General features: G+C 38.9%; 1 protein-coding gene across 2 annotated transcripts in view; it reads left to right on the forward strand.

Moving 5' to 3' along the window:
• The window catches only part of SLC9B2 (solute carrier family 9 member B2), a 44,731-nt gene extending 24,274 nt beyond the window's left edge, over positions 1-20,457 (forward strand). The window contains exons 8-12 of one of the 2 annotated variants that reach the window (XM_059664164.1): positions 2,683-2,789; positions 4,470-4,619; positions 8,061-8,169; positions 15,308-15,444; positions 19,912-20,457. In XM_059664164.1, coding sequence (XP_059520147.1) covers positions 2,683-2,789; positions 4,470-4,619; positions 8,061-8,169; positions 15,308-15,444; positions 19,912-20,133 — 725 coding nt within the window. In that variant the 3' untranslated portion in view covers positions 20,134-20,457. The remainder of the gene's footprint in view (positions 1-2,682; positions 2,790-4,469; positions 4,620-8,060; positions 8,170-15,307; positions 15,445-19,911) is intronic. The other variant, XM_059664171.1, reaches the window with a different exon arrangement.
• The last annotated feature ends 214 nt before the right edge of the window (positions 20,458-20,671 follow it).

Consider the following 20,671-nt stretch of genomic DNA (forward strand, 5'->3'; position numbering starts at 1 on the left):
ACACATTTACAGTCGATTATTTACTGTAATAGGTTCGAGACATATGTTATTATTATATACTTTTAACAGTCATACTTTGCCTAACAGAGAGTTGTCTGAACTAAATAAAATTACTACAAGGTATTACTTTTTTTTAAATTAATTTTTCACAGAGAGGAAGGGAAAGGGATAGAGAGTTAGAAACTTCTCAAACAGATTGTCAAACTGCAGCAGGAAGGCCGGGGAGGGTTGGGGGGCAGGAGGTAGGGGGGTAAGAGATCAACTAAAGGACTTGTATGCATGCATATAAGCATAACCAATGGACATAAGACACTGGGGAATAGGGGAGGCTAGGGGACTGTCTAGGGCGGGGGGATAAAATGGACACATATGTAATACCCTTTGTAATACTTTAAGCAATAAAAAAATAAAATAAAATAAAAAATAAAATAAATTAAAAAAAATAAAAAGGGGAAAAAAAAAAAAAGAAATTTCGATCAGCTGCCTCCTGCACGCCCCCTACTGGGAATGGGCCCACAACCAAGGTACATGCCCTTGACTGGAATTGAACCTGGGACCCTTCAGTCCACAGGCCAATGCTCTATCCACTGAGCCAAACCAGTCAGGGCCAAGGTATTACATTTTTAAATAAGAGAGATGATTGAAACTGTAGGAGAAGAAAAACTGGTTTACCTCTATCCATTTTAGGTTCCTTGTCTGGGGCCCTGTAAATTAGACTGACAAAAGACAGGTTAACAAGGGAAAAACAGTTTATTAGCATGTGTATTGTGCTACGTATACAAGGGAGTACTCAGTGATGAGTAACTCAAAGGAGTGGTTAGAACTTGGGCTTAAGTGGCACCTTAGCAAGAAACAATAATTTTGTAGAAAGTTTCCAGACAAAGGATAAGGACTTTTGAGTTTTTAGGGCAGCAAATTATGGAAAGGCAAATGTATGAGAAAATTAATGGTAGATGAGGGTTGGTCTTAGCAAAAACTGTTATATAGATTCCTCTGGTGCCATCTCTGAGTTGATGAGGGTCCCTGGCTTTGTCAGTGGTTAATTTCTGTCCTTCCTGGTAGAAAGGGGAGAGGGACATCTTTACAAATTTATAGCCAGCTTTGAAGCAAATACAGGGAGTATAGGGAACTTTTCGTGTATCTTTCTTCTCAGCTCAAACATCCTTACACCAAAATAGTATATTGTGGGGAATAACAAGTAGCAGAATAACAAGAAACCACCACAACTCATTAATACATTTATTCTGAGGATAGTGTTGAAGAAAGGCTTTATGTGTTGAGCAATTTTAATAAATTTTTTTGTACAATGCGTTAACAGAGATTTATTTCATTGAAGTGGCCTAAATCTTTTATGCTATGGTGGAAAATATAGTTCTACTCACCTCTCCATATTATGATATTTCAAAGAAGCTAGACTTCTAATGGCAATTTCAAAAATAATTTTTTTAATTTTATTTTTCAATTACAGTTGGCCATTTAATATTACTTTATATTAGTTTCAGGTGTACAGCCTAGTAGTTAGGCAATGATATAATATGCAAAGTGATCCTCCCGATAATTCACGTACTCAGCTGACACCATACCTAATTATTACAATACTATTGACTATAGGTTCTATGTGCTGTACTTTACATCCCCAGGACTTTTTTTTCAGATTTATTTTTAGAATAAACATTTGAGAAGGGGTAAGTCCCTTACACTGATTGTGGTAAGAAAAGAATCTTGATCTTAATTGCCAGATTCTTAAATTACTATATTCTATACATATCTGAGCTACTCAAAATTAATGTACACTTATTATTAAAAAATCAGGCTCTCAAATGGCAATTTGAAAACTAGATCTGTCTATGTACCTAGCCTATGCATATAATATAGCAGAACAAATTATCTCTGAATCATGAATTTTACCTTTCATGTTTTCTTGGCCTCTTTAAGTAAATCTTTATGGCAGCTATGCTAACCACTATACCACCAACGCCCCTCTTTAAGTAAATCTTTATGGCAGCAGACAAGTCATAGCTTATGTCTGCTTTGAAATTTATCTCCTACATATACATACCTTTCTTATAAGACAGGCCTATTAGACATTATAAGTCACATATATAGGGTGTCCCCCAAAATGTATATACACTTCAACTCACTTAAATTTTACTCTTTTTTGGGTTAAACTGATTTGAAATAATGGGTGAAACCAGACTAAGATTTGAACAAAAAAAATTTTATCCTAAGTGCCACTGGACTTTTTTTTTATGGGAATACATTAAAGATAAAGTTTATGGTTAAAAAAAACAACAGCAACCGTCGACTAATTGAGGGCACACAAATAAAAGGAAATGATTCTTAATGTTTTTGATTCCATTGCTTCGCATTATCAGCAGTGCCTGGATCAGAATGGTCATCAGTTTGAAAACAGACATTGAGGGGAAAAAAACCAATTCATTCCTATAGATTCTTTTATATTTTGAAAATGAACTGTATGTTAATAAACACTGACTTTATAATCATTCAAAGTGTGTATACATTTTTTGGGGATACACTGTACTTAAGAATGCAGAGTCAGAAAATATCTGTAAACTCTTCCTTCGATGTAATTTGATGTTTTATGTTGATGTTTAAAATCAAATCTGTTTATTTGTGGATTTAGAGCTTTGTCTGAAGTGTTCCGTTGTATGTGTTTTTAAGGCTCCACACTGTTTAATGTCTTCAGAGGAGTTTTGGAGGTGCTGATTGGTGTGGCAGCTGGATTTCTTCTTGGATTTTTCATTAAGTACTTTCCAAGCAGTGACCAGGTAAAAGCAATAATCTGCAAGAAAGTCATGCTCTAAGTATCATTGGGAAAACGTTACGGAGCACTTCCTTCAAAGCTGATGTGAAGGGCGGGACTTAGAAAATGCCCCCCATTTCATTTCATACTGCTTGTTGCTCTCACAGTGCTGCCCATGAGCTTTATAAAGAGGACTAAATGCATGAGATCTGAATGCAGTCCTGAAAGTTCTTCTCAACTTTTATTCTGTACATTTTAAGTTTCACTGTAAAACAAATAACAATTCCAAAGCAATATGATATGCAAGTTTTTAATTTTTTAAAATTCATTTATTTTAACTTTATTTCTATTTGTGTCTATTTGTTTTTACTTATGGTTCATAATACTCAACTAAATTAAGGTATAAAATGGCTGTTGGAGCCCCCTTTTTAGTATCAAAATACTTTAGATTCTAATACTATCAAATATACCTTAATGTTTCATTACAATATAGTCCAATATTTCGAACCAAGGAAATCAAAGTTCTTTATGGTTCACAATGATTTCTTAATGATTACTGTCCTAAGTTCCTTAGGATAAATAAATTAAAAAATTTTTTTTCTATATGAATTGGCATTTTGAAGATTTCAAAGTATTCTGAATGGGATTAGAAACAACTAAAGTAGAAATTTAAGTAAGAAAATTATATTTGAATTTATATTGTACTCCACAAAACTCCTAGTAAAGTTGTTTTGTAACAGGCCATTATAAAAACTTTATAAAAAAATTTTTTGAATGCAAAAAGAAAATGGCAGGATTTTTCTGATTACACAACAAAATAAAAATGTGTGTAAAATTGTGCATAAAATGATATAGTAAGTTCAATAAAGTGCCACTCTGTCCCATATGGCAGGCACTAGCTACATGTGGCTGAGGCAGATATAGACACTTCCATAGACAGTGCAGATACAGACATTTCCATCACCACTGACCGTTCTATTGGGAAGCTCTGATCTAGTGCAGTCCACTGGTAACCTATGATGTGAGTACTATTCATACAACCATTTTACTGATAAGGAAATCAAAGCTTAGGGAGAAGTGACTTGAACAAGGTCACATAGCTAGACTGCAGTGCAGTAGGGCATTAACTTAGTTATTTCACCTCCAGAGCCTGCATGCATCCAAGTCAAGCATTCTTAAAGACCCTCCTGCCTTCTAATGTTATCAAGAAGTTTAAAGGCTGAACAGCAAAAAGTAAAGGGAAAGAGGTACACATTTCTTAGACTTTAAAAATCAACAACAAAAGTAAATAAACAAAAATAAAACTCAACAACAACAAAACACAACACAATCTATAGCCTCTTAAAGCTTCCTGGTATTTAGAAAAACCAAGAGAGCATCACATTAAAGAATAAACAGAGAATACAGTGGGGCCTTGACTTACGAGTTTAATTCGTTCGGAGACTGAGCTCGTTAAGGAGCTCGTTAACTCAAATTACTCTGTCAACTCAATGCAAAAAATTGGCCGAGAAACAGCTGGTATCTCAAAAAACTCGTTAGTCGGGACACTCATAAGTCAAGGCCCCAGTGTATCTATAATAAAAATGACAGATATGTCATATCTTTATTCTTTACAAAATGCCCATGATGTACGTAACTAAGTCTTGAAGGTGAAAAAATCAGTAATATGAAATAATGGAGCTAATCAACCTTTTTTCCCCTCCAGAGCAAACTCGTATGGAAGAGAGCCTTCCTTGTCCTGGGGCTCTCTGTGCTAGCGGTGTTCAGCAGCACGTACTTGGGTTTCCCTGGGTCCGGAGGACTCTGCACATTGGTCATGGCTTTCCTTGCAGGCCTGGGATGGGCCAGCAAAAAGGTGCATTTCATTCTGTTCTTCTTGTAACTACTTAGTGACTAGATTAGTTTTTCTTTCCAGATACTTTCTTAACATCAGGTTAATAAAATTATTTTAGCATAAAAGCTATTTTCTATGCAGAGATAAATGTATGCCCAAATGTACACACACACATTCTTTTTTCCTGTTACATACTAGTCTATAACTTGAAATAAATCTTGGTCACATTCCCCTGATGCCTTCCTTATTCTTTGTAAGGGATGCAGAGTATTGCATTGTATAACTGCACTATACTTTATTAAACCAGTCTTCTACTCACAGACATTTAGATTGTTGCCTGTTTTCTGCTAAACAAAAAAAATCCATATATATATATATATACCATATTTTATAAACTCTAAGACACTAGCAAGTCTAAGAAGAAAGAAAAAGAATGTTAAAGTTAAACTCTGACATGACATCCTAATTTCAGAAATGTTTAAATGTGAGGAAATGTGTATCTTTAAATCAACAAAACATATCTTTGAGTTAATCTACAGGGTAATTTCTAGAAATAAGACTGCTCTATGAAAGAGGAGTCACATTGATATTTTTTTAAATTTTACTTTTCAATTACAATTTAAGTATGTGTTATTTTGTGCTAGTTTCAGGTATACAGCATAGTGATTAGATAATCATATACTTTACAAAGTATTCCCCTCAATATTTCCTGTACCCACCTGACACTGTGCATGATTATTACAACATTATTGACTGTCATTTTGATAGTATCAATTTACTCTCTTTTGTTTCAATTTACTCTTTTATTAAGGCTGTACCATACTTGTTAGGTAAAAAGTGGTATCTTGTTTTCTGTTTCTTTGATTAGCAGTAAAATTGAATACTTTTTCATATATTTAATCACTTGTATTTTTTTCTTTTCTTTGCTATATCTTTTGTCCAGTTTCTTCTGAAATCTAATGCATTGATTATTGATCTCTAAGATATACTAGTATACATGCATATATATGATATTAGCCTTTTTATATAGTTCATTTTTAACATACAAATGACATTTTTATGTAGTGAGATCTATGAGTCTCTTAGGACCTTTCCTCAATAGCTTTTTTTTCTTAAAAATCTCTTTATTATGCGGGTAAAATCTTACAGATGTCATCGCAAATATTTTTTCCAATAGCCTTGACAAATATATATTCGACCCACTTTACAGATGAGGACAATGAAGGCTTAGAGATATTAGACAGGTTGTCCAGGGTCACAAAGGTGGTACGTGGCAGAGCCAGGATGGGAACACACCTTTAGACTACAGAGGGGCCCTGACTCACAGTGGTTCAACTTAGGATTTTTTTACTTTACGATGATGGTGCTGAAGCAGTACACATTCAGTAGAAACTCTAGGTGCAGTTTTGAATTTTGATCTTTACCTGGGCCAGCGATATGCAGTCTGAGCCTCAGCTTCCAATCAGGCACGGGATCATGAGTAAACCACCAATACGCCAGAGTACTGTGTTGCCAGCATTTTTTGGATATTGTGTGTTATGTTTTTGTATCCCATCTTGTCAACAAAATGCCCATCTGTGGCTCTTGCTTCTGGTGAGAAGTGAAAGACAATTACTCTTAAGGAGAAACTAAAGATAATTGCTTAACTATAGGCTAACGTAAGTGTCCTGAGCACATTTAAGGTAGGCTAGGCTAAGCTATGATGTTTAGTAAGTTAAGTGCATTAAATGTATTTTCAACTTCGATGGATATATTGGGACATAATCTCATCATAAATCAAGGAGTGTCTGTGTATCAATATGATTCCCTGAAGAAAGGAAAGGAAACAAATCTTCATTGAACAATCATGTGGCAGGCACTCTGCAGACCTTTTGTAGTTCAGTACTCAGGAGAGTTCTTACTTCTGGAGACACCCGTCCAGTGCATCCAGATTTTGGACTTCTTTCCTCCCTTGGTCTGGAATATAGCATAAGGCCAAGAACTCTGACTGCGTGAGCTAATCTCACCTGTACAATCTTGTACCTATATGATCACATACGAGTAATCTTACTCCTCAGTCCTCAATTTCTGTATCTCTCAAGTGGGGAGGGACAATAGCAACAACTCCTACACTGGAGGACTAAGTGAAATAATCTCTAGAAAACAAAGTGCTTAGTCATAGAATGCACTCAGTAAATAATAGCCCAGATTATTTTTATACCTACTTCCAGAGCAGCTCTGCATAGTAAAAAGAGCATGAAATTTAAAATATGGAGATTGGGATTCCAATCCCAGTTCTACTATTCTCTACCTGTAAATCCCCCCAAAAAAGTCACTTCCTTCTTTAACACTCAGTTTTCTTAACTGTAAAATGGAGAAAATAACAATATCTAAAGAATTGTTGGGACTATTATGTGGGAAAGTGGAAATGGAACGGTTGTAAACTCAACAGTTCTATAGCAATATTGTTGACTTGTATTTTGAAAAACTAAAATATTTTATAAAATTTCATTTATGCCTATAGTTTTCATTTATGCCTATAGTCTACCCTCCAAATTTCTAAGAAATCCACTGTCTGGGGTACATGGGAAGGTATATTGCTCAAGGGAGTTGACTATGAAGTCACCCAGGAGTAGGCTGGGGGAGGCTGCTGGCCACCGGAGGCTGCTGGCCACCAGGCACTGCAGGATCCTGGCCCTGGAGAAACCACCTGGTCTGCAGGAGCCTGGTGCTGTAGGATTCTGCTGCAGGAGCCACTGAAACCAGGAAGAGCACCTTCCTCTGGCAGTATCTCTTCAGCGCCCTCTACTGACAAAATTTAACATGGTGCTACCTAGCAAAGGAGAAATATTTTAAAGAGCGTAAAGATGGGGCTCCATTTTCCTCAGAGCAACAGAGAAAGGGGGCAAGGGACAATAAATTAATAACTGGAACAGCCTTTTACATGTAGATTTTATTTTTGTGCATAATTTGAAATGTCCTTAAAAGGTATTTTCTTGTAAAGATAAAATAAAATTGGAAATAAGTTAGAGGTCCATCAATAAAGAAATAATTCAATAAACTGTGGTACTTCCATACCAGATTCCTATGTAGCAATAATGAGGTACCTGGATATATGTGCTAATATGAAATCTAAATCATATTGTTAAATTAAAATGAACATAAAATTTTAAACTATGAAAGAAAAGTATTATAGTATGTGAACACACACATACCATGCATTCAGAAGTAGTTCTCCTAAGATTACTTTATAAGACTATTTATAATTAAGATCTATCTGCAAAGCAACATTAAACACCTCATATCATAACTGTGTTATAAATATATGCAATTTTTGCTTTGTTCTAGCTAACCTCTTCATTTATAGATGTCACAGAAATAAAGCCAATCTCAGCGCAAATAGACTCAAATTTTATATTAGTAAAATTCTTAGAACTTGTAACTTTATATAATAAAAATTCATATGTATGTTTGTTTTCTTAGGCAGAGGTTCAAAAAATTATTGCAGTTGCCTGGAACATCTTTCAGCCCCTTCTCTTTGGTCTGATTGGAGCAGAGGTATCTGTTTCATCTCTCAGACCAGAAACTGTAGGTAAGAATTTCAAAGTAGTACTTTGGCTAAAATCAACTTTTTATATTCAGTTGAAATACCTTTAGTAGGTATATGTTCAGTAGTTCCCATTGTCACATGCTTAATAATGGTTTAAAAGTAGTTGGTTTGTAGGGGGTAACGTGGGGATAAGGACACATATGTAATAAATAAATAAATAAATAAATAAATAAGTAGTTGGTTAGAAAATAATGTTCATCAGCCCTAGGTGGTGCTCAGTGGTTAGAGCGCTGACCCTCAGGATTGCAAGTTCAATTCTGGTCAAGGGCATGTACCTTGGTTGCAGGATTAAACCCCCACCCTGGTCGGGCATGTGTGGGAAGCAACCAAACAAGGTGTCTCTCTCACATTGGTGTTTCTCTCTCTAAAAATCAATAGAAAAAAATACCCTCAGGTAAAGTTTAATAAAAAGAAAATAATGTTCATCAGTCTAAGATAGTAAATTAAATATCTTTACAATTATTCCTTGTAAAAAAAAAAGTAACACTGCTTACTACTTTCAAAAAATGCAGGCCTTAAAATATTTTTTTCTATTAAGAGTGTTCATCTAGCCTTGTTCTGATCAAGGGCCAGAATTTTAAAGATAACTAGTCAGTTCTATAATAGGTACCCATGGAATGGAAATGTTTGTGCATTCATTTTTTTAAATTTATTTAAGCATTTAAAAGCCACCATATTAAAACTCTCTTGATTCATAGCATCGTATTTGAAGTTAATTTGCACATATACGGTGTATTCTCTGTATTTCCTCCTTTCCTCGCATCACAATATGCTCCCTCCATCCTAAGGATCCCATCCCTGCCACCTTCTTCTGGATCTCACACATAGATTCTTGTCATACATCTTTGAATGTATTTGTCATGTACATACTTGTCAGTTTCTCCTCTTCAGAATTTAAACCGAGTCTAAGCTCTCTTATCTTAAAATAATATTCTTTCATTCTAATACATGCTACAACATGGGTGGACATAGATGAGGACAGTATACTATTTGAAATAAGCCAGTTACAAACAGACACAGGCTGTATGATTTCACTTTTATGAGGTATCGAATATAGTCAAATTCATAGAGACAGAAAGTAAATGAGGTTGCCAGGGTTTTAGGGGAAGAGTTCTAGTGATTAGTTGCATAAAAATGTGAATGTTTAATACTACATAGCTGTATACTTAAAAATGGTTAAGATGGCCCTAGCTGGTTTGGCTCAGTGGATAGAGCATCAGCCTGCAGACTGAAGGGTCCCTGGTTCGATTCCGTCAAGGGCACATGCCTGGATTGTGGGCTTGGTCCCCAGTAGGAAGCATGGAGGAAGCAGCTGATCAATGACTCTCTCTCATCATTGATGTTTCTATCTCTCCCTCTCCCTTCCTCTCTGAAATCAATAAAAATATATATTTTTAAAATGGTTAAGATGATAAATTTTATGTGTATTTTAACACAATTAAAATTTATTCTTTCTCCATTTCACTTCCCTCCTCACTTACTAATCTACCTCTCTATTCCTTTTTTCAACTTTTCCGAAGAGGTAAGTAACCATATCCCCTTTTTCCATTTTAACTCCTATTCTTTTATTCAATACATTAAAAAACAACAACATTTAGACCAGCTTCTGCCCTTTCACACAACCAACCCTGCTCTGATGAAGGTCATATTGCTAAGACCACGGAATGCGTACCGGTCTTTATTTTATTTGAGCTCTCAACAGCATTGGGAGATCTTTAAGCCACTTTTTACATTGAAGTCTGAAATTATATTTTCCAGAGCCTTCTGAGTCCTCCTTTCTTTTAAAAAAATGTTTTTATATATATACTAGAGGCCCAGTGCACAAAAATTTGTGCACTTGCGGGGGGAGGTCCCTCAGCCAGGCCTGTGCCCTCTTGCAGTCTGGGACCCCTCGGGGGATGACCACCTGCTGGCTTAGGCCTGCTCCCCGGGGGATTGGGCCTAAGCTGGCAATCAGACATCCCTCTGGCAGCCTGGCAGCCCTCGGGGATGTTCACTTGCCAGCAGGGAGCAGACCCAAGCTGCAGTCAGACATCCTTAGCGCTGCTGAGGAGGCAGGAGAGGCTCCCACCACCACCGCTGTACTGGCAGCCATCAGCCTGGCTTGTGGCTGAGCAGAGCTCCCCCATGTGGGAGCGCACTGACCACCAAAGGGCAGCTCCTGCATTGAGTGTCTGCCCCCTGGTGGTCAGTGTGTGTCATAGTGACCAGTCATTCCCAGTCTTACTGCTGTTAGGGTTAGTTTGCATATTACCCTTTTACTATATAGAATAGAGGCCTGGTGCACAGGTGGGTGCCGGCTGGTTTGCCCTGAAGGGTGTCCCGGATCAGGGTGGGCGTCCCACTGGGGTGCCTGGCCAGCCTGGGTGAGGGGCTGATTGCTCTTTGCAGCTGGTCACACCCCCTTCAGGGTAGGGGTCCCCACTGGGGTGCCTGGCCAGCCTGGATGAGGGGCTGATGGCTGTTTTCAGGCTGCCTGCACCCCCTTTAGGGTAGGGGTCCCCACTGGGGTGCCTGGCCAGCCTGGATGAGGGGCTGATGGCTGTTTCCAGGCTGCCTGCACCCCCTTTAGGGTGGGGGTCCCCACTGGGGTGCCTGGCCAGTCTGGATGAGGGGCTGAGGGCCGTTTTCAGGCTGGCCTGCGACTGAAGCTCCCAGCCTCTCCTTTTTTTCTTTTTTTTTATTCTGGGATTTATTTACCTTCTATAATTGAAACTTTGTTGCCGCTCCAGCTCTGAGGCCATGGCCTGCTGAAAGCAGGTATCTGCAGTTTGTTTAGCTTCTATAATTGCAACTTTGTTGCTTAGAGTGGAGCTCAGAGCTGGGCTGCAGCAGGGAGGAAGCTTTGCTTCCTCCATCACTGGAGCAAGCAAGCCTCCTGCTCGCTTCAGCTGCATGGCTGCCGGCTGCCATCTTTGTTGGCAGTTAATTTGCATATCCCACTGATTAGCTAATGGGAAGCGTAGCAGAGGTACAGTTAATTTCAATCTTTGTCTATTATTAGATAGGATTTTTTTTATTGATTATTCCTTTACACTCACATACATGTGGCTTAAATGCTGCTCTTTATCTAAGTTCTTTCCAAAGGTTCTATGCTACTTACCCTACATCACATCTCTGAGCTCACCTACACTCAGTGGTTTTGATTATGAACTACATACTTCCAAAATCTTTATCTCTAAATCAATATATTCAGTTGCTAATTGGATATTCCATTTATAAGTCCTACAAAATTTCAAACTCAGTGTGTCTAAAACTTTCTCATCATCCTCTCCCCAAACTTTTAATGTTCCCCTTTGAGAGTGGTATCATTTCTTGTACCTTATACTTCAGACAACAAATATTTTGGAAAATTTACCATCATGGGAGAAATATTAGTACCCTTCAATAAAGAGCCACATAGCTTTTCTATAAAGAAACCATATTCACAATAGATTCACAATAGATCCCCAGCAATGTTTATCTGGTGTTTTACAGCCTTTTAAACTTAAGAAAGTTTGTCCTTTTTGAATTTCTTTTTTTTGTTTCAACTGTAAAATAAGAAAAATTACCCCACTGGTTGTAAGGATTAAGAAAAGTAATATACTTAGGGCTTAATACAGAATGTGGCACAGAGTAAACACTTAACAAATGTTCCCTTAAAAAAAAAGCCACCCGAACAATCAAAGCTTAACTACAACAAGACTGCGCACAAAGACCACTAGGGAGTGCACCAAGAAAGCAAAAAAAATGCGGAGACAAAGAAACAGGACAAAATTGTCAATAGAGGATATTGAGTTCAGAACCACACTTTTAAGGTCTCTCAAGAACTGTCTAGAAGCCGCCGATAAACTTATTGAGATCTACAAGAAATCTAATGAGACCCTTGATGTTGTGATAAAGAACCAACTAGAAATTAAGCATACACGGACTGAAATAAAGAATATTATACAGGCTCCCAACAGCAGACCAGAGGAGCGCAAGAATCAAGGCAAATATTTGAAATGCGAAGAAGCAAAAAACATCCAACCGGAAAAGCAAAATGAAAAAAGAATCCGAAAATACGAAGATAGTGTAAGGAGCCTCTGGGACAGCTTCAAGCGTACCAACATCAGAATTATAGGGGTGCCAGAAGATGAGAGAGAGCAAGATATTGAAAACCTATTTGAAGAAGTAATGACAGAAAACTTCCCCTACCTGGTGAAAAAATAGACTTACAAGTCCAGGAAGCGCAGAGAACCCCAAACAAAAGGAATCCAAAGAGGACCACATCAAGACAAATCATAATTAAAATGCCAAGAGCAAAAGACAAAGAGAGAATCTTAAAAGCAGCAAGAGAAAGAAACTCAGTTACCTACAAGGGAGTACCCATACGACTGTCAGCTGATTTCTCAACAGAAACCATGCAGGCCTGAAGAGAGTGGCAAGAAATATTCAAAGTGATGAATAGCAAGAACCTGCAACCAAGATTACTTTATCCAGCAAAGCTATCATTCAGAATTGAAGGTCAGATAAAGAGCTTCACTGATAAGAAAAAGCTAAAGGAGTTCATCACCACCAAACCAGCATTATATGAAATGCTGAAAGGTATCCTTTAAGAAGAGGAAGAGGAAGAAAAAGGTAAAGATACAAATTATGAACAACAAATATGCATCTATCAACAAGTGAATCTAAGAATCAAGTGAATAAATAATCTGATGAACAGAATAAACTGTTGATTATAATAGAATCAGGGACATAGAAAGGGAATGGACTGACTATTCTTGGGGGGGAAAGGGGTGTGGGAGATGTGGGAAGAGACTGGACAAAAATCGTGCACCTATGGATGAGGACAGTGGGTGGGGAGTGAGGGCGGAGGGTGGGGCGGGAATTGGGAGGAGGGGAGTTATGGGGGGGAAAAAAAGGAACAAATGTAATCATCTGAACAATAAAGATTTAATAAAAAAAATAAAAAATAAAATAAGCCACCCTATTATTTACCAGTCACCTTAGCTATGCTTTCCTCAGATCCAGTAACCTGCAGCAGCCTTTGTCACAATCCCTTATTTTGCAAATCAGGATGAACTTATCTCTATCAGCAAAGGAATTTAAAGGACTGAATGAAGTACTGAACATGTGAACCAGGCCTAATGGGCAGTCAGTGTAAACACAAGTGCAGTAAGACACAGGGGCTGATAAACATTATGAATATCACCTCTGGTCTTATACTCTGTAAAGACTTCTCAACCATTATGATGAAAATACTGATTTTCTCTTCTTCTTGCTCTCTTACCAATATATTTATACTTCACTTACCTTACAGTATATTAACTGTTTATTTATGCTTCTGGTTTCCTCAAGCTTAGAAGTACATTGAGGCAAAGTCTGTACATTATATATATACTAGAGGCCCGGTGCACAAAAATTTGTGCACTCGGGGCGGGGGGGGGGGGCGGTCCCTCAGCCCAGCCTGTGCCCTCTCGCAGTCTGGGACCCCTCGGGAGATAACGACCTGCTGGCTTAGGCCTGCTCCTGGGTGGCAGAGGGCAGGCCCAATCCCTAGGTGCAGCCCTTGGTCGGGCTCAGAGCAGGGCCGATTGGGGAGTTGGGGCGCCTTCCCCTGTCATGCACAGAGCAGGGCGGATCGGGAGGTTGCGATGCTACCCTCAGTCACGCTCAGGGTAGGGCCAATTGGGGGGTTGGGGCACCGCCCCCTGTCACACTCAAGGCAGGGTCGATGGGGAGGTTGCGGCGTCACCCCCTGTCACGCACAGAGCAGGGCCTATCAGGGGGTTGGGGCTCCATACCCTGTCAGGCACAGAGCAGGGCTGATCAGGGGGTTGGGGTGCCTTCCCCTGTCACGAACAGAGCAGGCGGATAGGGAGGTTGTGGCCCTGCCCCCTGTCACACACAGAGCCACAGGGCGATCAGGGGGTTTGGGCGCTGCCCCCTGTCATGCTGATCCCGGTGCCGGGAGGCCTCTCGGCTCTGCTGATCCCGGTGCTGGGAGGCATATTACCCTTTTACTATATAGGGTAGAGGCCTGGTGCATGGGTGGGGCTGGCTGGTTTGCCCTGAAAGGTGTCCTGGATCATGGTGAGGGTCCCCACTGGGGTGCCTGGCCAGCCTGGGTGAGGGGATGATGGCTGTTTGCAGCTGGTCACACACCCTTCAGGGTGGGGGTCCCCACTGGGGTGCCTGGCCAGTCTGGGTGAGGGTCTGAGGGCTGTTTTCAGGCTGACTGAAGTTCCCAACTGCTCCTTTTTTTCTTTTTTCTTTTTTATTCTGGGCCAGCTTTAGCTCTGGCTCCAGCTCTGAGGCTTCTGCTGCTGAAAGAAGGTATCTGGTTTGTTTCAGTTCTATAATCAAAACACTGTATAACTCCAGCTCTGAGATCCCGGGCTCGCTGAAAGCAGGTTTCTGGGGTTTTGTTTAGCTTCTATATTTGTTACATAGTTGGTTAGAGTTGAAGCTCAGAGGCCTGCAGTGGCAGGCGGGGAATGTTGGTTTCCTCTGTCACTGAGGCAAGCAAGCCTCATGTTAGTTTCAAGCTGCCTGGCTGCCGGCAGCCATCTTGGCTGGCAGTTAATTTGCATATCTCGCTGATTAGCCAATGGGAAGGGTAGCGGTTGTACGCCAATTACCATGTTTCTCTTTTATTAGATAGGATTTTGTGTACCCGTACTTAATCCAAATCCTGTCATGCATTGTTATCATTTAGTAAATTATTGTTGAATAAACACATGGGAGAAAGTGTAGTTTTTGCTGTAATGTGTAAGAGAAATAACACTCAAATCTCTTTTGCAGAAAATCAAATATGTTTAATTAAGTCTTCATTTTATTCTAGGGAAAATACTTTCTTTTAAATAAATGGTCTGATTGATCCTTAATACAGGTGTGGGCAAAAGTAGGTTTACAGTTGTAATACAAATAAATAATAATTAATAAATAATAAGCTGTGTTTCATGTACTTTCAACTGTAAACCTACCTTTGCCGACCCCTATATTAATATTTTGATAAATTATACCTAACCATTTTTGTCTTTTGAATTTTTTAATAGATTTATATTACTGCTGTTGATAGTATTTTGAATCAATAACTATGAGATTTGATTTCTCCCCCAATATTTCATTATGTCTAAAAATTGAGTATTTCTTACAGGCCTTTGTGTTGCCACCTTGGGCATTGCAGTATTGATACGAATTTTGACTACATTTCTGATGGTGTGTTTTGCTGGTTTTAACATAAAAGAAAAGATATTCATTTCTTTTGCATGGCTTCCGAAGGCCACAGTCCAGGTAATGGTAGCTAAAGAATGGCTTTACAGTTTAACTCCCGTTTCTATTTGATACCTTGAAATTTTGAATAAAAGAGCTTAGTCAAATTTGGTGGAAATAAGTAATTGAAGTTTGATTTGTAAAAAGAGTTTTACTCATCTATTCTTTAAAAGTTTTATTTTTGGTATATTGATTCCTTAAATATGACAGCTCATTTAAATTTATTTAGATCAGTGGTTCTCAACCTTGGCTGCACATTAGAATCACCTGGGAATCTTTTTAAAATCCTGATTTCTGGGCCTCATCCTCTGGAAATTCTGTTTCTTTGTTACTAATGTTGTGGCCCCATCTCATTACAAAGAAACAGAATTTCCGGAGGATGAGGCCCAGAAATCAGGATTTTAAAAAGATTCCCTGGTGATTCTAATGTACAGCCAAGGCTGAGAACCACTGCTTTAGAGTATGATTTGCTGCAAATATAATATATTCCTAATTGTATCACATATTTTTTTTATCACTGAGGATATGTTTTTTTGTTTGTTCACTTGTTTTATTTTAGAGAGAAAAAGGAAGGGAGAGAGAGAAACAAACATCATGTGAGAGAGAAACATCCATCAGCTGCCTCCTATACTCAACCCCATCAGGGATCAACCTGCAACCTGGGTATGTGCCCTGATCAGGAATTGAATCCATGACTTTTCAGCGTACAGATGATGCTCCAACCAACTAAGCCACACTGGCCAGGGCTGCATTGCATATTTTCTAGAGTAATTATAGCAAATGAGATTTAACTGCTCCATCCCTGATTGTTTTTCAATTATTTAAGTATCTATTTCATGAAATGAAAATCAAATGTTCATACTTTAGGTATTTTGGGGGATGTGTATGCTCTGTAACTACATGCCAGATGTTGTACAGTTGTGGGCTTAAGTATTATTTCAAAAAAGTTTTTTCTTTCCATCAGACTTTCAAAGATGTCTGAGATATAATGGCTAAGAATACTGTGAGGTTAATATAGTGCAATAGATACAATAGTTTCTCCCTCAGTGTCTTCAGCTTCCACACTACTTCTGGTAACTTTAGTAAATAAACATTAAAAGAATCCCTCTAGTAGCTTTGATATGAAATATTTGTTTCTAAACATTAAACTTTAAAAGATGGCACCTTCCTGTTATCAAAGAAAAATTTAAAAAACAAGATATATTATCTAGGAATATAGATAATATTTGTGTTGAAGACTGTATGTTCTGTGAAACAAGTATTGTATAGAATTTTCTTTTTTCTCCCTTTGCCACAGCACAAGACTTTTTATACATTTTTTCTATATTAGTTGTTTTTCAAACTTTTTTGTTCATATGATACTATAAAAATATACTTTAAATCACAATTCAGTATACATATACACTCCCAAAGATATACATACATACACATACACACACAAAAGAGAACTGAAAGAGAAATATACAGTTGACCCTTGAGCAACACAGGGGTCAGGGGTCAAAAATTCGTGTTTAACTTTTGACTCCCCCAAAATTCAGCTGTCCCTCTGTATCAGTGAGGGATTGGTTCCAGGACCCACCTGTGCTTACCCAAATCTGAGGATGCTCAAGTCCCTTATATAGGGTGTCCCAAAATTCACGCAAGATTTGGAATTGAATTGAGTTGAGTTGAATTGAATTGAATTGAATTGAATTGAATTGAATTGAATTGCAAATCTTGCGTGAATTTTGGGACACCCTATATAAAGTGGGGTAGAATAATGCATACACTCAGCCCTCTGCATCTGCAGATTCCCAACTGCAAGTGGAAAATGCTCTTTTTTTTTTCCCCACATGCAAAAGAAGTTGATCCTTTTTTTAAAAAAAAATATCATATATAAAATTAACATAAAACAGATAAGATCTAAACATCAGAGCTAAAACAAGAACACTTTTGGGGGGGAAAAACACAGTGGAAAATCTTCATGACATTGCATTTGGAGATGATTTCTTGAATATGACATCAAAGATATGGATATGACATCAAAGATATGGATATGACATCAAAAATATAGGAACAAAAGAAAAATAGATAACCAGGACTATGTCAAAATTCAAATCTTCTGCGTATCAAAGGGCACTGTCCAAAGCCAACTTCAGTTCCTGCCCTGGTGGGTCTTTTAGTTTAGCGAGGCAGACGGCTCCAGACAAGTGTGGCGCATGCTCTGAGAGGGACATTGTAGAACTGAACTACAGAGGGCATAAAACTGCAAACTCCTCAGGGGAGACCCGCAGAGCAGTGCAGCCATGGGCAAGCTCGACAAGCTTTCTCTCTCAGCTTTGTGTTATAGTCCCTGGGGCCAGGCTTATGCAATTCGGGAAAAGATGCTTATGTAACTCTTTTGTAGTTGAAGATTCATTTTTCACTTCTTCTTAGAACAGAACACTGCTGGTCACCTTCTGAGTCCTGCACCATCAAATGTTGGTTTGCTTTCTGTGCCATCCTCTTCGGCTGGATAATTCCAGATCCGTTCACTTTTCTGCTTTAAGACCCTATGGCAGCGGTTCTCAACCTGTGGGTCGAGACCCCTTTGGGGGTCGAACGACCCTTTCACAGGGGTCGCCTATAGTGTAAGCCGATAATGCCTGCCATGTGGGGGTGCTCGGTGTAGGCGATCCTGATTCACTGCTAGTCTCATGTGGGGCTTTCGATAAGGATCCAAACTGGGCAGGAGAAATCCTGCCTCCGCCCAGGGGAAGTGTCTTGAAGGCCCCCCCTAACGCCCCCATACCTGCCTCCCACACCACCCTGTCCTCCCTTAAGTCTGGGCTTCGGAGAGCCCTGATTTGGTCCACACTCTCGGGCGGACTCTGCGGGCGTGGGTGCCACCCCTGGAAGCTGTTTTCAGTCATGGTTAATTGAATTCACAGCTGCAAAACCTAGACCTATGGAGGGCTGACTGTATATTTATTGAAAAAAATTCACGTATAAGTGGACCTGCGGAGTTCAAACCCGTGTTGTTCAAGAGTTGGATATATGTCATCATGTGTGCAGTCCTTTCCAAGAATTCATGAAACACTGAACTAGTTATGGTACCAGGTAACCTGCAATAACAAAGAAGCCTCAATACAGGGACTACATTAGATAGCTTTTTTCTTTCTCACCAGCAGTCCTGCAAGGGCATCCCAGAGCTGGCAGGGTGACCACTGTCCTCAGCATGTGCCTTTCAATGAGTCCCGCTTCCATAATTTCTCACCCAGTGGGAAAGGGGGAGAAAGAATAAGCTACGAGTGTCTATTTGTTTTCAGGGAACAACCGGAAGTAGCATTTATCCCTTCCACTCACTCCTCAGTGGCCTTAGATACAGAGCTTCATCTTGCTGCAATGAAGGCTGAAAAAAAGGGTCTGTATGGACAGCAATGAGACCAGCTAAAACTCAGGAATTATATAATAAGGAAGAAAAAAGGGACATTCAGATATTTGTGGTCAATTAGCAGTCTCTGCCATTGTGTCTCATGCACACTAATATTTCCTCTTCTGCTTCACTGTCCTAGAGGCTAACGTGTTCAGTGGAATAAGGGGAAAACCAGATAGACTGATATATGGTTTTCCCATATGCACTAATACTGTATTTTGCCTCTAGGAGGAAAACAAGAAGTTTTATAAGATTTTTCAGTAGATAAACTTTAAATGAAACATTTCACCAACCCTGAGCCAAAGAGTTAACCAAATACCTAGTATTGAAGGTACTACCACTTTCAAGTTTCATGATGTTTAAAAATTAGTTTTGATTCTAAAACAATACATTTTTTTTTCATTTAAAACTTCATCATCTTCCAGTAAGTATCACTACATATTTTTTTCATCTTGTTCTTTCTTAATTCCAAATTCCTAAAGATGAAAAATTGAGATACCCAGTAACTTTCCTCTTTAGTCAGAAGAAATTTAGTATAAAGAATCATGTTATAATTAGCTAAATCATGAGTCTGTGTTCACCTTGTGTTTTGAAATATATTTGCCTGATATTTTTTGTAACCTTACCTTATGCAGAGAGGTATAGATGAATCATCATTCTTTCCCCATGCAAAGGCAGGGGCAGTTTTCAAACAATCAGAACCAACTTCAGTATACTTTGAAAGAAGACTTACTGAACTTTCTTAGTTGAGCAAAAGAATAAGCAATTTTCCTAGCTGGGTTGGCTCAGTGGATAGTGTGTCAGCCTGTGGCCTGAAGGGTCCTGGGTTCAACTCTGATCAAGGGCACATCCGGGTTGTGGGCTCGATCCCCAGTAGGGGGCATGCAAGAGGCAGCCAAACAATGATTCTCTCATCATTGATGTTTCTATCTCTCTCTACCCCTCCCTTCCTCTCAGAAATCAATAAAAAATATTTTTTTAAAAAAAGATTCATTATTTTTTTAAAAGAATAAGCAATTTGTTTAAAAATAATTGACCTTCTGTCTATGTGTTTATCTTATTGTGTTTCCAAATTTACCTTTAAACTTTTATAGGCTGCAATAGGATCTGTAGCTTTGGACACAGCAAGATCACATGGAGATAAACAGTCAGAAGAATATGGAATGGACGTGCTGACCGTGGCGTTTCTGGCCATCCTCATCACAGCCCCAATTGGAAGCCTACTGATTGGCTTGCTGGGCCCCAGGCTTCTCCAGAAAGCTGACCATCAAAACAGAGATGAGGAAGTTCAAGGGGAGACTTCTATACACCTTTAGAGGTGAAAGGAAAGAATGCTGAATATGAGGATTAGAAAGCTGCTAACAGAGGCTACTTTTATCAAGATGAATCCTGAAATATGTAATGTGTAAGCTTAAAATGAATAGAACCAAAAGTGTGACTATTTCTTTAAACAGCATTTTTAGCCATTACCCTTTCCATGTGGATGGTGATGTTCTGCATCTCCAACCTGATCTCTCTACCTTATTATTTTTTAAAAACACCCCTTCATCATATATCTCAATTTGTACAGGGGCATATACACTTGAATGTGCTACCACAATTTAAAATTCACCTGGGAAAGACCAGGTTTGGAATCCTGTTCTCTCCGACTCACTGTTAGCTTTCTCCGACTCACTGCTTTCTCCGACTCACTGTTAGTCACAGCTTCGTGATGCGTGGCCACCTAGCTTCTTGTGTGTTGAGTTGGCTCTTTTTTTTTTTTTTTTTTTTTTTTTTTGCTCATCTTTTCTTGTTTGTTTTCTACTCTCTTTCCCTGTTAATCTGCCTCACCTCCACTTCTCCCCCTTTTATTAG

This window comes from Myotis daubentonii, chromosome 1, assembly GCF_963259705.1.
Source record: "Myotis daubentonii chromosome 1, mMyoDau2.1, whole genome shotgun sequence".
NCBI lineage: Eukaryota > Metazoa > Chordata > Mammalia > Chiroptera > Vespertilionidae > Myotis > Myotis daubentonii.